At 51.6% G+C, this 15,837-nt stretch overlaps 3 protein-coding genes across 5 annotated transcripts in view; 1 reads left to right on the top strand and 2 right to left on the bottom strand.

Moving 5' to 3' along the window:
* The window catches only part of SYTL4 (synaptotagmin like 4), a 26,305-nt gene extending 23,418 nt beyond the window's left edge, over window positions 1-2,887 (bottom strand). For both annotated transcript variants that reach the window (XM_019536452.1, XM_019536455.1), the window contains exon 1: window positions 2,796-2,887. The gene's annotated coding sequence lies outside the window, so the exon portion shown is untranslated. The remainder of the gene's footprint in view (window positions 1-2,795) is intronic.
* On the bottom strand, window positions 732-7,362 carry TRMT12 (tRNA methyltransferase 12 homolog). Its single transcript, XM_019536460.1, has 7 exons — window positions 7,169-7,362; window positions 5,860-6,028; window positions 5,158-5,356; window positions 4,923-5,073; window positions 4,688-4,797; window positions 2,796-2,953; window positions 732-1,426 (listed from the first exon to the last, which is right to left on the bottom strand). Exons 1-7 carry the CDS (start codon window positions 7,228-7,230, stop codon window positions 953-955), a joined length of 1,323 nt encoding a protein of 440 aa, XP_019392005.1. The 5' UTR covers window positions 7,231-7,362; the 3' UTR covers window positions 732-952.
* Window positions 7,363-7,447: 85 nt separating this feature from the next.
* Window positions 7,448-15,837, top strand: part of CSTF2 (cleavage stimulation factor subunit 2) — a 19,167-nt gene continuing 10,777 nt past the window's right edge. For both annotated transcript variants that reach the window (XM_019536457.1, XM_019536456.1), the window contains exons 1-8: window positions 7,448-7,558; window positions 8,744-8,822; window positions 9,112-9,281; window positions 9,898-10,034; window positions 11,749-11,868; window positions 12,003-12,140; window positions 12,263-12,404; window positions 13,707-13,769. In XM_019536457.1, coding sequence (XP_019392002.1) covers window positions 7,501-7,558; window positions 8,744-8,822; window positions 9,112-9,281; window positions 9,898-10,034; window positions 11,749-11,868; window positions 12,003-12,140; window positions 12,263-12,404; window positions 13,707-13,769 — 907 coding nt within the window. In that variant the 5' untranslated portion in view covers window positions 7,448-7,500. The remainder of the gene's footprint in view (window positions 7,559-8,743; window positions 8,823-9,111; window positions 9,282-9,897; window positions 10,035-11,748; window positions 11,869-12,002; window positions 12,141-12,262; window positions 12,405-13,706; window positions 13,770-15,837) is intronic.

Genomic DNA, 15,837 nt, shown 5'->3' with positions numbered 1-15,837 from the left:
ATGAAACTATGAAGGTAGTAAAACACTGGAACAGGTTACCCAGAGAGGTTGTGGAATCTCCATCCGTGGAGATTTGTAAGACCCAGCTAGACAAAGCTTTGGCTGGAATGATCTAGCTGGGGATTGTCCCACTTTGAGCAGGGGGTTGAACTAGATGACCTCCTGAGGTCCCTTCCAACCCTAATTTTCTATGATTCTATGACTAAGCAACACTGGCTTGGCTTCTTCAGTAAAACCAATATCTCCACCTTGGTGCCTGGGATTTTGCTGTCCTGCCAGCCACAAATAAGCAGCAAGCAAAGGAAAAGGAGAAAGAGAAGTAAGGTAGGGTACTACTTGTGATCTCACCATTTCACTAATCCAGCTAGTGAAATGGCTTTATAATAAAGAGCAGGTGATGTGCCTGCTCATCTCAGGTGCAGTGGAACAAGGTTCTTCCATTCCTGCCCTCCTGCCTGTCCTTCTCTTCTGTGGACATACCAATCTACACAACAGTACTCTTCCCTGAGCCATGTGCCTCTCTAACGGGGTTCCTAGGAGTACAAGACTCAGTAGGGAACAGGAAGCAGTTCGCAAGCATCACAGAGCTGATTCTCATGACTACTGTCTCTCCCCCTGGGTCAGTGATTGATCTGAGCAGCCAAAGTAATAACTGAATCAGGAAATCATGTTTATGTTATTAAACTGTGTAACTGCTCAAATCTACATTAACTCACTGATCCAAAACTCAGTGCACCCTTAGGACTCTGCTTTAATGCTTCCTGCTGAGACTGCCTTTCACAGGGCTCTTGGGATTGTGGGTCAACATCACAGCAACTGCCAGCTCAGGGCTGGAACAAGAGACAAACAAGCTCTCTCACAGCAGAGCTGGGAAAGTTCTCCATTGTTCTGACCCCAGTCTATATTGGCTCCACCTTAGCAGCATTCTGCAACTAGGCTGAGCCTTGTTCCTTCAGTGAGGCTCTGCCTGCAAGGGACGACACTCCAGGTCCAGGACCAGGTGGTACACATGGGGCGCATAGGATTTCACTGGCTCGATGTGCAGGATGTTTGTCCTCCATGGTTCCCCATGTAACTTCTCAAGCAGAGCCCTGATCTGAGCTCCCGTGGCCTCTGCCCACCTATGCCATTCAACCTTGATCCCAGTGAACTGAATCTCCTGCACAGAATCCATCACATCATCAATCTCTGGGCTCCTGTGGTTCCTCTGGGCCCCGCTGTCCTCCTGTCCATTGCAGAGTGGCTGTTCCTCCAACAGGCCACAGGGCAGCTGAAGAGCCTTTGCAGGGAAAGACTCCACATTCTGGTGGATGTGGAGAATCCCTCCCATGTCCTTCCGCAGAACCTGGCAGGCGATGGGCCAGCCCTGCTTTGAGCTGGGAATCAGTCCCAGATTCACCCGGTCAGCCACATCCCGCAGCTCCAACTGTAAAAAGGGGCAGTGAGAAGGATGCCACAGAGCAAACATTACACAGAGCCCCATGTGGGGAGACGAAACACTGCACAAGGCACCGCAGGGTAGGGTCTGCTAGTTAGGGATGCAGCAGAACAGGAGCTCCTGTTTGTGTGTCAGAAGAGGAGCTGGCAAGTGATCAGTTAGGGATATCACAAAAAGTCCAAAAAGCCCTATCACACTTGTGCATGTGCCCACAAGTGCCCTCCCCAATACACCCAAGAATCAACAAGGCATGGGCGGGGGGGCAGTCACACACTTTATGGCATCTGCCAGCCAAGCTCACTGCTCTTACCAGGAACATCTGGCATCCCCCATTCCTCCCACCAGCTCTCTGGGAGTCCCCTCCTTTCCCTCTACTTCAGAGACTCCCTGCAACCTCCTACCCTGTCTTTGATTCATCCCCCACATCGCTGTCCTCTATTCCCCCCTCACTGTGTGTCCACCACCCCTTTTCTGTGTCCCTTGTGCCCCATTCTTATTCCTTTCCCTTTCTGCTGGGACAGAAGTCACCCAGGGCAGTACTGGAAAGATAGGCAGAGTGAGGCGGGACACTATTATGGTGCAGTGGTATAATAGCTTCTATTAGCTAGTTCTTTGGCCTAGGAACAATTTCAAGTTTGGTGAAGCTGAAGGTCTGTTAATCAATTGCCTGGGACTTGGAGCTCCCCAGAGTCCCATTATTCACCAAAACTAGTAGGGTTCTGCCTATCGAAGCCCAGAGCAGTCCTGATGTTTCTGAAGTGTTCACATGCTCTGGGCAAAGCAATCAGGGTACATCCTGACACGAACTAGGAAATGCCATCACCCCTTGCAGCAGGGCCTGTCTCTGTCAAGGCTTGCTTTACTCTGCCCAATGCAAACAGCTTAGGTAAAACAATAACTACGGAAGATGTTGGGTGGATCCAAAAGGTGGGTGTGACAGAGGTGCGACTAAGAGCAGTGGGATGCAAAGTACCTGCTGGTTAACCAGACTGAAGTCCTAATGGGAGCTCCACCTACCAGGCTGCAGAAAAGTGTCTCAGGAGAAGGGCGTGGTCCCCCACCACTTGGGACAGTTACAGACAGAGGTCAGTGCTCTGGAAAAAGTACCACAAGCCCCAAAGGATGGGGGTGATCTGCTCCTTTTTCTGCAGCTGGTCAAAGACAACACACCATGTCCCTGTTCTCTCTCCTGACTGCAAACACTGCAAACCCGGTCACATGAGAAAGGTGGAGTGCGCGGGGCAACTTCCCAAAGGAGAGCTCACAGTTGCATTCACTCTCCTCCCTAATGGGCCACAGCTCCTCACCTTTGAGGCCCTGCTGTGGCCCTTTGGTTGCAGGACTGCTGTCTGCTCACCTGCCTGTTATCCCCTGGGTGAATCCAGCACCGATCCCGCACACCATTCAACTCCAGGTTCCTCCTCAAAGCCTCCACAGCATGTGGGTTCCACTCACAGGCATGGACAAAGGCCACACCAGCATGAACCAGGAAAGGCAGTGTGAAATAGCCGATCCCTGTGGGCAGAGGAGGGAGAAACAGCAGATAGCATAGTGACAAAACAGCACTGGACCTGGAGCAAATTTCTCATCAGGCCCAATAACTAGACTCCAGGGCATCCAGCTAGTAGGGACTTGTTAATGCTCTTAAATCTGTGGTTGTTCCAAACTTGATCAAAACTGGTTTCAAAATTTTCTATGAAATGGTAAATCTTGATTTGAAAACATCTTGGTTCCACTCCAGGGCAGAACTACCTTCAAGCAAGCAAGGAGCAACTCTACTGGCATACCCAATCCTCTACTACAGTCAGGGTTGATATGTTTGCCAGGTATAGCATAAATTAGCTCTTTACTCTCCCCAAATGCCACACATCCTCTCCCACTGCCTGACCTGTTGCTCTGCTTTCCGCTTCTTGTCCTGTGCTCCCTGCCTGATCTCTTGCTCTACCTTCTGATCCCAGTCCTATTTGTTGCTGTATCCCCACTCCCTCCCCAATCTTGTGTGTGTCACACAGGGCATTTGTACATATGTTTATGCCGCACCATCAAACGATTTTAAAAGTGCCCGGCGCTGTGGCACATTTAGTTGTATAAGTGGCAAAATGCGTGTCAGCACTGAGAAAATGGCGGCAGCATGCTTTTGAACTAAAACACATCGAAGGCCATTTTCTTCATGCTGACACGCATTTTGCTGTTTATACATCTCCACGTCATACAATGCAGTGTGCATCAGCTTCACTCGGGCATGTCTGAGCATGAAAACGTGTGTATAAATGCCCAAAGAAACTGCCGGTGCCACCTGTGGCGTGCATGTCACAGATTGGCCATGCCTACAGTTTGCTCAATGCAACTAGTTCACCTGCCACCTAGTGGTGAGACACTGTAGTAGTGCCTACCTCAGGCAACTCGCTTGGGCAAACTGGTTGTCTGCTCCTTACTCTGGAGTAAATTTACTCAGGAGTTAAATCTTCAGGGTCAGTAACTCCATGGTAATAGTGTTGTCTGTGCCTGAGACCAGGCCAATTTAGGGGGGGCAGGCCAATATAGAACATCCAAAAAAATGGGGATGACGAGGGGGGATTCTCAACAGAGCACAGGACACAGTAAGCTGGGGCAGAGAAGTCAGTCAGGGAACAGCAGTGACCCAGCAGCAGAGACCCAATGAACAATATCCCTGCCCCAACCCCCTCCCACCCTGGGGCATCGTGGCAGCCAGAGGCAAGCATCTTGCTACAGCTCCAGAGGCAGGAGTTCAAGCCTCACTCTAGATAAGTGAGGCCATCAAGGGCCACCACCAGCTAAATCATCTGTCAGTGGCTTCCCAGTCATTTGGGCTGGGGAGTCAAAGGATGGTAGTTGTTATCTCCTTACATGCTACTGGCCACAGAAAGTAACATGTCTTAACAATGCCAGCCCAATGGACTGCTGGGCTTGGGCACAGTTTTTACCTTTCTTTAAGCTGTAGCTGTATCAACCTCCCTATCACTTAGCTCTGAGCTTCCTGCTCACTCCTCCTTACCCTGCTCCCCTCCAGTCCTGCTCTAGGATGCTTCTGTCCTTCACTCGTGCCACAAGAAGAGCCTCTCCCTCAAGGAAATACCTTTTGAGGCTCCTGAAGAGAAACAGTCAGACTCTGCTGCTCATGTGCTCTGCTCTCAGAGGCAAACTTATCTGGACAAAGGTCAGAGTTCTACTCCCAGGGCCCCAAGAAAGTTGGAAGAGGGCCACCGCATGACCTCTCAGGTCAGCTACCTGCATAGAGATCAACCAGCACTTCTCCGGGACACTGCAGCGAAGCTACCCGAAGTTTCTCGGTGATGTTTCCAGAAGAGAACATACATCTGGTCACATCAAAGGTGTATCTGGGAAAACACCACAGGCCCAGTGAGAGCACCGAGCATGAGTTAACCAGCAAGCCCTTCCCTGGGCTGCTTGGCTTAACAGCTCCTTCCTGCTCACTCCCCACTTGTCCCATCCTTATTCCTACCTGATCCCATTGTCCATGTGCTCCACCCAGCCATCATGCCCTAGCAGAAGGCTAACAATTGGGGTTCGCACCCCATCTGGGGATACTCGCTCTTGCTTGGCTAGTCGTCGTGCCCTCAGAGAAGAAGCAACTGTCTCCCAGAGCTCTGGTCCTGAAAGACATGCCCAGGCAGATGGGTTGGAGGGGGGGGGGCAGATAATGGCTGTCAGGAAACAGAGCAGCAGGTTCCTCTTACCCAGTTCCTCCCACAGGGCAGCCTTGAAGCAGTCCTTGCTCAGCATGACCAGGTCACCATGTCGCTGCCAGGAGTGAGGGAGGTCATGCTCCAGCTCCTCTGACCACCTGCCCCCAAAGCATGCTACTAAGTGCTGCAGCTCAGCACACAGCTTCTTGGCAGGTGACTGGACTTGAGAAGCCTTGGAGGGGATGGGCTTCTGGGAAAGAAACATGGAGGACTCAGATGCGAAGCCAGGCTCACGTCCTCCCTGAGCTCAGGGCTGGGTCATCTGTGTACCTCCTCTCTCCATGGCTGTTGTGCTGGGTCATTTTCTATTATTTCCTGCTGGCCAGTTCGTGGGAGAGACATATTGACTGTACAGGAACTAAAGCAGACCCCCCAAAGGCCACACCCAGGAGTTCCCTGTCAACACCAGATAACGCAGGCAGTCCCAGGGTACATCAGTCACTAGCTTAGTCTACTGAGGACTGAAGGGGTCAGGACCCCACCAAGTCCCACATTATACACCTGGCCAGGGCAGGAGGCAGGCTCTGGCAGGCCTCAAAGCACAAAGACTAGTCACTCTGTGGCCGAGAAACACAGGACACCTTGGTGCCTCTGCATTGCTGTTCTGCAAAGATCAAAAAAGTAGCCACTAGCTGGGACAGGCATGGTAAACCCCATTCCTGCCTGCCACAAGATAGCTAGGACCATTCTGACCTTGATCCAGGCCAGTATGCATGTTGTTCCAGGGGCCATACTCCCCCTCAAGTCCTGAAGGTGCTGCTTGGTGAACTTCCCCTCCAGCACAGGCAGTGCCACGGTACCATCTGGCAGCTTCTGCACCCGGTGACTGACATCTAGGATCCTCTCCCCCTCCAAATACTCCCTGCAAGGCCGAGAAGGCATTCAGACACCATTCACCTTGTATACCAACGGTTTTCAAACGTTTTAAGCAGAGCCCTGCTTTGAGTTACAATCTTGTTCATGCACCCCGCTTTCTCCCTTACTCACTGCCGCCACAGCTAGATGAGAGCTAAGAAGAGGGGGGCGAATACAGTCTGCCCACTGTGGGCTTGGTGCTCCCTGCCCTACTGCCTTCCCTCCTGAGCCCTGAGCTGGCTGTGCACCCTCTGCCTGCCTGGCAGCATCAGGGGGTACAACTCCACGCTGCTGCCACCCCTGCCATTGCTGGACAGGCAAGGGCGCCTCCCCATGGTGGCAAAGCCAGTGTGGGATCCACAGGAGCAAGGCAGCAAGGCAGAAAGCCCCGAGCTCACATCCATTCCTGCCCCATGCAAAATCAGGGGGGGACAGGGGCACGTGCCCCCACAGCTCCATCCCACCCCAGCCCCATGAATCGCTCTAGCCGGGCACAGTTCCTCCAGACCTGCCTTTTGCTGATCTTTGCAGATCATGGCACACCCCTCACAGCCCTTCACACCCAAGGGGGTGGGGTGCACCCCAGTTTGGAAACTGCTGCTCTAGGCTCTCTACCAGCCTAGGCCTGAAGAAAGGCTGATGCACCATTCATGCTGCTCAGCCCAAGTTCAACGAGCCCCTTGTTTCTTGGGCTGTGTGGTCAGGAAACTGACTCTATTGCCCACTCTGCCAGAGGCTCACTGCGTGGCTGCGAATATGTTGGTACACTCCGCTGTGCCTCAGTTTCCCCCTCAATGTATTGGAAATAGTGATAACGTGCCCACTGGTGTGACATGGGGACAATGCTGGCATTCCCCAGGCAGGAGCTGGGCCAGCATCTCTGGTTCTCATTGCTGCCACTATTTGGTACCCAGCCTCCAGTGCGCAGGCGGGTGGTGCCCAGCGAACTAGGCCGAAGCCCACTAGTGCCCGGGCCCTGACGAAGGCGAGAAGCACCGTAAGCCCCGGCAGCCCGAGCCGGTTGGGACGGTTCTGCTCCGAGCAAGGACAGGTGTATCACTCGCAGTCCCCCCGGCCCCACGCTGTGTTGCCCCGTGTGCGCGGCGCTGGGGCCGGCTCGCTGCCCGCCGCGCCGCGCCCTCCCCACCTGCACCGTTGGGCGCAGCGCGCCTCGGTCACAAGCGCGGGGGCCGGGGCGGCAGCGGCCATTTCACCGACGCAGCGCGACGTGGAGAGGCGCGTCAGCGTTTCCTAGCACAGCCGATTCCTACGTGCCCCCGCGGTCTCTCTGCCACCATCTATGCTGCGGCCAGGGGGGCAACACCGAGCGCCCGAGGCGCTCTGCTGGAAGCTTCATGCGGGGCCGGAACGGAAGTACTTGCCCTTGTTCCCGGGCGGCACAGGAAGGAAACGGAACCGGAAGTGGAGGGAGTGCTTAGCAGCAGACCGGAAGCGCGGCTGTTGCTGTTGGAACTGGGCATGGCGGGGCTGGCGGTGCGGGACCCCGCAGTGGACCGCTCTCTGCGCTCCGTCTTCGGTGAGACGCCTCCTCCCCCTGCCCTGCCGTGCTAGCTGTGGAGGTGCTGTTGCCACCGGGCCGGGTCGCAGGGAGGTGGCGGGGCTTGCGCGTATCCCCCTTCCCCGGCGGGGTACAGGCCTGCGGTGCTTCTGTCGCGCTCTTCTTCTGCCGAGGCCGAAGCTGTTGGGCCGTGATGAGCACGCGCCGGGCAAGGGCAGAGCTTGAAGAGCCCCACAAGTACCTTCCCATGGGCTGCGCCAGGCTGGAGCCGAGCCCAGGCCCGCGGGTCCCAGAGTTCCTTCCCCGGTGTGTGACATGAGTAGTTTCCCTTTCACCCTGGCCCCTCTCCCGGGTGCTTACAGCAGCAGCAAACGAGCCCCAGGTTTTTCACTAGAGCAAATAGAAGACTTGCAGCACTGAAAGTGGCTACCAGAGCACTGGCGCTACCCTGATAAAGGAACATGTACAGTTCTCCCTGTGATTCCTGTGATGGAGCTGCCTTTGGCCTCTGCTGATAGCAGCGTGGTCCTCTTGTGCCGAGAGTAAGGAGGAGCCAGGGTCCTTATCTCAGAGCAGTCTTTCAATTTTGGTTCACTGATCCATATGTGACCTGTTCCTCTGAAGGATGAAGCTGGGTGTTTTCATGATTTTCCCAGCTTCTCCCGGCAGGATTGTCAGACTGCTGCACCTTTGCTGCCACCCACTGGATTACAGACACCCTAAATCCTCCTAGAACCATCCTCTTGACTACTGTAAGTGCCTCAGCTGCCACAGCAGCAGTGACACCAAACACCACAGCCTCAGAGAAGCAGTCTGCAGAAGTCAAGGACAGCCCTGCATGGTACCCAGTCCGTAGGCCTGGAGCCATGGTTCTAGGACTATCTAAGAACTATTGACCTTATTGCAGCTACTTGCTTTGATAGTTTCTTTCTGACACCTGGCTGACACAGGACATGGAATCGGAGGCCTCTAGTATGATCCAGAGCACATTCTGTATTGGGAGGAGGAGGTGGATACCAGCAGTAGCAGAACATAGGAAACTATCTGTAATGGGCAAACTGCGTAGTGTGCTGTCACTACATCTGGCCTTTGCTATCCCAGGCTCATTTTTATTCTTTCCCTTTTTCCTGTGGTAAAATATTCAAGCCTATGGCTTTGCGTAGTACATCATCTGTACTGATCATTTGCTTCTCTTTCCCACAGTGGGGAATATCCCATATGAAGCCACAGAGGAGCAGCTGAAGGACATTTTCTCAGAGGTTGGACCTGTTGTCAGCTTTAGGTGAGAATAATTTCCATTTTTTAATGTCTCCAATAAACTGAAGGGGGGTGAGGGACTTTGGATGTGGTTGACTGCTGATATACTCATCTGCACCTCAGACCTGAGAGGAGAGGACTGGGGCAGTTGCAAATCCCAGCAGATGCAAGCTCAGAATGGGTGGGAGCAATGTGACACTGTCCTGGCTGATGGAATGGAGGGTGTGAGGAGGGGGTTACCCGAGCTGGAAGACTCTCTGGTATCATGTTGTTCTGCATGTAACAGTTGTGATTGTCTCTGCTCTGCCATCCAGGCTGGTATATGACAGAGAGACAGGAAAGCCAAAGGGTTATGGCTTCTGTGAATACCAAGACCAGGAGACAGCGCTCAGCGCCATGCGCAACCTGAATGGACGTGAGTTCAGTGGGAGAGCATTGCGAGTGGACAATGCAGCTAGTGAGAAGAACAAGGAAGAGCTGAAGAGTGAGTCTGGACTTTGAGTTGATGAGGTTAATGTTACCACAAGGTTTGGCTTAAATTGTACCAGAATCTACTAGTCTGTTTTATGAAGTTGACAGCAAAATGGCCATGTACTCCTGGTTTAGTCTGAGTACATTAGCACATGGAATTCTGCAGGAGGATTGTGTGGACTGAGCTGTGATTTCCTGGCCCTGACAAACTTCTGCTTTAGCTAGCTTTTCACTATTTTCTCTGTATCAGTGGAGCAGATTTGACAAGTAAGAACAGACAGGGTATTGCGCTGTCAAAGGCTGTAGTGCAGTCTGTGTGGAATGGCTTTGGAGTGACCTGCAGCTCTTAAAGTACTTTGTAGAAATTCAAGGCACTCTGTATCCTTGGCTTCTATACAGGGCTTATGTATATTCCTATAAGGTTTGGGAAATGTATTTCCTCTTGGTTGTGAGGGTGAAACTGCTGAAGCCTATGGGCTACTCAAACTCTGGTCTTTCAACTGAAGGAGCAGCAAGAGACAGAGGCCCTTATGAAGCAACGCTGAGACCAAAAGCTATGTTCAGAGATCAGCCAGCACATATTTAATTCTTCCTCTTCATCTTCACCTTCCACTTATTGTCCCTGCCAGGCCTGGGCACAGGTGCCCCCATCATAGAGTCACCTTATGGGGACCCAGTAAATCCTGAAGATGCCCCTGAGTCCATCAGCAGGGCAGTTGCCAGCTTGCCACCAGAGCAGATGTTTGAGCTGATGAAGCAAATGAAGGTGAGTGGGAGCAAAGTGGTAGGATGTGTGTAATGCACAGCACCACTGTACTGTGAGTGCTGAGTGATCCCACCAGCAGCACAAGAACAAACAGGCAATGGCAACTCCCTGCTCATATCTCTGTGCCTTAGCAGCCCCAGTTAAGTCGTCTTTGTTGGCTGTGTTGATACAAGATAGAATGGTCTAGTGGGTTTATGTGTAGCTGGGATGCTGCTGCTCAATTTTGTCGTAGGTATGGGCTAGGGAGAGAGCTGTTTTAAGCACTGAACTTACTGTTAAGGATGATGACGAGCATCACAAATGCCGAGTGGTCCAAAGCAGCAGTTTCACCTCCCTGTTTGAGTCGGTTCCAAGTAAACTTTTGTCTCTAAGCTGATGAACTACTGAAGCTGAATGGGAGGCAAATAACAGGAGCCCTGTTGTGAATGGTTCTAGATGGGGAGGTTACCGATAAATATTTTTTGGGCTGATACCGATGGCCCATTACTGACCAGCCAAATCGGTAGATACTGATCCAATGGAGAGCAGTGTCTGGATGGTAAGTCTGTTGGGAGGGGGGCGAGGGAGCAGGTGGAGGCCCCTGCAGTGAGGGAGGGAGTGGGGCAGGGGCAAGTACTGCCCAGCCAGGACAGGATGTGGAATGGAGCCGGTGGCTCATCTGGGGGGCATGGGAAAGGTGGGGGTGCAGCTCCTGCCACTGCGCTCCCTTCAGGGGAGGTCTGGGGGACACATGCCCCCTGGATCTGTGTGCAGGGCAAGGGTGGGCTGTGGCCTGTACCAGGCTCTTCCCGGCCGCTGCGCTTGGCCAAGGCCAGGCCAGGCCAGGCTGGGTTGGACAGGGCAGGCAGTGTCAGCACTGGGAAGGGAACCACAGGACAGCTACAGCCCCCATTGTGCCCCTCTCAGCACTGCCACCGCCTGGCCCAGTCTGAGCACAGCTGCTGAGAAAAGCCTAGTGCAGCCCCCAAGCATGCAACAGCAGCCCATGTTTGCCCCATGCACAGATCTGGGGGGCATGTGCTCACATGCCTCCCCTGTGGGTGCATGCAGCGCAGGAGGTGTACCCAGCCACTGGCTCTGTCCCATGCCCCACCCTGCCCCAGCTAGGCAACACCTGCCCCAGCTAGGCAACACCTGCCCCAGCCCCGCTCCCTCCCTCACTACAGGGGGCATTGATCTGACCCCCCCGACTTACTGCCCAGATGCAACATTTATCAGCAACATTATTGGCCACGTCAGCCAAAAAAAGTTAATTGTCAATAATATCAATTTTCCTTTTATTGGTGCCAATACGGACACCTCTAGTTCCAGATTTACCCCAAATGAATTTTTTTCAGCAGCCACAAAACCAAACATCCATGATTTACACAGCTCACCTGAGGCTCTATTGAGATGGTTGTACTTAACTGCATAGCAGTCTTCAGTCTTCTATGCAGTATGGTGTGCCAGCCCCAGGAGAGATTTTAGCTTCAGTACAGGGCCCAGCCCCCTACCCCAGCACCGTGGGTAGAGGAGGTGAGGTTGTAGAGCTTGTATTTTACTCAGAAGATCCAAACTGCAAAGTCTGAGGTTACCAAGTATTTGTATATCTCACCCTTTGCCATGCTGCTATTCCAGTGTTTCCTAAGTTGTTGATTCCCCTTTGAAGTTGTAGCAGCAGTTAGTGGTAGTGGCAGGGCTCCTGTGTAGCTCTGACTGGTGTGTTTGTCCTCAGTTATGTGTCCAGAACAGCCCTCAGGAAGCCCGAAATATGCTGCTCCAAAACCCTCAGCTGGCTTATGCCCTGCTGCAAGCCCAGGTGGTGATGAGGATTGTTGATCCAGAGATCGCTCTGGTATGTATGATTCTCTTCCCCCATTTAGGAGTGATGAGTACACTAATATGGTGAGGTGGGGCACGTGTGGATTTCAGGAGTAGCTGTGCATCAGTGGGGTACTCGCAGCTTCTTTCTCTCTCTTCTGTCCTTAGAAAATTCTGCATCGCCAGACCAGTGTTCCACCTCTGATTCCAGGCAACCAGCAGCCAGTTCCAGGGCCTGGGCCCGGGCCCGGTCCAAATGCACAGATGAACCAACAGACTCCCACGTCCTCCCAGCCACAGACCATTGTAAGGATCTTTGCTAAATCCACTTGCATTTGGGTGCACATGTATGTTGGTGAGAGGGACTCCCGGTATAACATCCTGGTATAACGGCATTGCTGATATAAGTGGTTTCTTTCCTCACGCAGGGTGGCATGCATGTGAATGGAGCCCCTCCTCTGATGCAGCCTCCTATGCAGGGTGGAGTGCCAGCCGCAGGACAGATGCCAACCTCAGTACAGGGCCCAGGCCCTGGCCCTGGCCCTGGCCCTGGCCCCATGGCTCCAGGAGGTGAGATTCTGAAACATGTATTTCTGACTTTCAGAAAGTCTGAAAGTTGCCAAAACTTTCTCCAGTGGCAGTATGATCCCATGGTGTGGGGGCGTTGCAGGCTTTTGAAAAAGGTGATCATAATGACTTGGGTATGGGGGAGGTTTGAATCCTATGGACTGACTCTGACTCATGCACAAGAGATAATCACTCTGTCTGTGCAACCTTACAAGACAGGTGAAAAGCTTCCTGGCTGCAGAAGAGCAGGAAAGGGGCCTAACAGGAGAATGTAAGGGCTGTGAGCACTGAAAGAGAACAGTGGGTTGCGTTGTCTCTATGTCTGTTTGGGAGGAGGTATCAAGTGAGGTTCCCCAAGAGTTTGTCTTGCATCTGGCATTGTTTAATATCTTCATTCATGAGTTGGAGGATGGAATTGAGTGTATGCTTAGCAAAATTGTGGTTGATACTAAATTGGGTGGAGTTGCAGACACTGAAAGGCAGTGAGCTGGATGAACTGGAGAAATTATCTGAAATTATAACAAGGACAAGTGCTAAGTCCTGCACTGGGGATGACATCAATGCATGCACAAATACAGACTGGGGAATGAGTGGCTAGGTTGCAGTACTGCAGAGATGGACCTGGGGAATATGGTGGACCATAAGCTGAATATTAGCCAACAATATGCTCTGGGTGCTAGAAAAAGCCAAGAGCATACTGGGATATATTAACAGGAGTGTCACTTGCAAATCAAGGAAAGTGATTCTTCTGCTCTACTTGTCATTGGTGAGACCTCACCTGGAATACTGGGTCCAGTTTTGGGCCCCACAATTCAAGAAATATGTGGACAGATTGGAAAGAGTCCAGCAGAACAACAAAATGATTAGGGGCCTGGGAAGTGTGACATATGAGGAAAGGCTGAAAGTGCTAGGGTTACTTACTCTGGAGAAAAGAAGAGTGAAAGAGGATTTGATAACAGTCTTTAAATACCTGAAGTGTGATTTTTATGAAGAGGATGGAAACAGACTCTTCTCAGTAGGGGGCAGGACTAGGGGTGGTGGCCTTAAACTTCAACTGAGAAAATTTAAGATGGAGATTAGGAGGAATTTTCTGACTATGGTAAAACATTAGAACAGGCTTCTTAGAGAAGCTATGGAATCTCTATCCCTGGAAATTTTCAAAAGCCGATTAGAAAGACACTTGGCAGGGATGGTTTAGTTACGGATGGTCCTGCCCTGAGCAGGGGGCTGGACTAGATGACCTTGTGAGGTCCCTTCCAGATCCACTTTCCTGTGAATCCTGTGTGTTGGCCCTTCTTCCCTCAGGTGGAATGCAGCCTCAGGTCGGGATGCCAGGTGGTGGACCTGTCCCCATGGAACGTGGACAAGGTAAACCAGGCATTCGTTAATCTAGTACTGTTTGATGCTGTGTCATACAGCCTGGGCTCCCAGACAACAGCACTGAGAAATTCAAAACCGTATATCATCAGAGTGGTTGACAGAATAGAGAGTCCCCTTCAAAACATGACTTCCAAAGGTACCTGAATATGCAAAGGCTTTCCCCACTTGTCTGTGATACTCTGTGTGTACATGCTTTTGTATACTGGACCAGGTCACCTCTAGTAACTAGTTTTCCGGTAGGGCTGTGCAAAATGGCTGTGTTTCTTTTCGGTTTGGATTTAGCTGCTTCGGAAGACAGTGATTCATTTCGGTGTTCAGATCCCTGTTCCGTTTCGATTCGTCCGAATCTGTTTCAGAGTTTGGATGCTTTTTCGGTGATTTGGCCATAGGCTATAATGGACAATGACTAAAATGCCTATAACTTTGTCATTTCTTTCCTGATTCGGATGAAAATTGCAGGAATGGTTGCCCCTTCTGAGGGCAATGAAGCCTTCTAAGTTTCAAGGAGATAGGTGTAGGGGTTTCTGTGAAACTGCACCTCAAACTGCTCAAAGCAAAACTTGTGACGTGTGACTTTGCATGTGTGTTAAGGTGCAGCAGGATGAAACGAGTGGGGATGGTAGCCTGTAACAGAGGGTCTTCCGGGTGCCAGTTAGGTCTCTGCCTGCCCATCTATTTATGGACCAACCTCCTGCTCCTCCTTTTTCCTGCCACCCCTTGTTGGAAAACTGATTTAGATGTTTCCCAGGCAGGAAGCTGCCCATTTAGGTGTCTTGGGGTGACAACCATTCCATAGCTCTGTATCTTCCCTACACTGAGGCCCATGCCTCGCACATTGCATCCTTCACCCCCTCCAGCTGTGGTCTCCTCTCTTGGGACTTTTGGTTTCACCTTAGGCCCTGGCCCCGCCTTCAGAGTTGGAATCCTGAGCCTCTTGCTCTGGGCATCCCTCGCAGTGGGCCCCTGGCCCTTCAATACCCCACTTTGGGTCCTGGCCCCAGCACAGAGCAGTTGAGCATACCTCTGATATCTTTTATTAGACCAACTGAATAGTTGGAGAAATGTATCTTGGCAAGCTTTGGGGTTTAAAAACCTTTTGTCAGTCTGAGGAAACATATAGTTCATGTACATGTGCTCTTCCTGGATGAAATGAATAATGAAGACACCAGAGGCTGGCATGTAATGCAGGCAAGAAAGCCAGTCAGTGAAAATGTAAATGGAGGTGTCAGAGGGTGAGGGGACAGGCTGAGAAGGGGGAGTGCGGGTGGGAAGGGAGATGTAGTAGATAAAAATGGAGAGGTACCTGGGGAGTCAGATGTCAGGCAGGTTATAGTGTGTCATGATTCCAATGTCTATATTGAGTCCATGAGTTTTTGTATCCAGGAGGTTGATGAAGTGCAGTTCATAGGCTCGTTTGTGAAAAGTGGTTTGTAAATTCAAACAAGCACCAAACCTCACTAACCTTATCACCGGAAGAAAACTTCCTACAGCCCAAAATGCACCAAATGGATCCAGACCATGCCATGACAAGAAATGCAAAACATGCCAACATATCTCCAGTACACCCACAGTTACTACACCTCACAACAGAACTATCACCACTCCTGGATCTTACAGCTGCACCTCCAGAAACATTATACATCTCATCCAGTACACCGAATGCCCTGGTGGAAAATACATAGGAGACACCAAGCAACAACTGTGCACCAAAAGGAATGCACACCAGAAATCGATTACAGACAAGAATACCCCAGTACCTGTGGGGGTACATTTCTCACAAGAAAGCCACTCTGTCTCCAGTCTCTCAGGCTGTATGCTGAAAGGGAATTTACAAACCACTTTTCACAGACGACCCTATGAACTTCACTTCATCAGCCTCCTGGATACAGAAACTCATGGACTCAATATAGACATTAGATTTATGACACGCTATAACCTGCCCAACATCTGACTCCCCAGGTACCTTTCCACTTTTACCTGCTACATCTTCCTCACCCCCTGACACCTCAATTTACATTTTAATGACTGGCTTTCTTGCCTGCATTGCATGCCAGCC

The sequence above is a fragment of the Crocodylus porosus genome, unplaced genomic scaffold (genome assembly GCF_001723895.1).
Source record: "Crocodylus porosus isolate Cpor-Errol unplaced genomic scaffold, CroPor_comp1, whole genome shotgun sequence".
Taxonomy (NCBI): Eukaryota; Metazoa; Chordata; order Crocodylia; family Crocodylidae; genus Crocodylus; species Crocodylus porosus.
Note: the sequence above shows the minus strand (reverse complement) of the source record. Positions and strands in the feature narration are given on the sequence as shown.

Bases quoted from the DNA above. Each gene is read 5' to 3' on its own strand.
- TRMT12 (XM_019536460.1), bottom strand. From the start codon at position 7,230: ATGGCCGCTGCCGCCCCGGCCCCCGCGCTTGTGACCGAGGCGCGCTGC. The intron at 6,029-7,168 runs GTGGGGAGGGCG...TCGGCCTTGCAG, and splicing joins CGCTGCGCCCAACGGTGCAG to GGAGTATTTGGAGGGGGAGA. The intron at 2,954-4,687 runs GTAGCTGACCTG...CTCTGCCCACAG, and splicing joins GCTGGTTGATCTCTATGCAG to GGATCGGCTATTTCACACTG.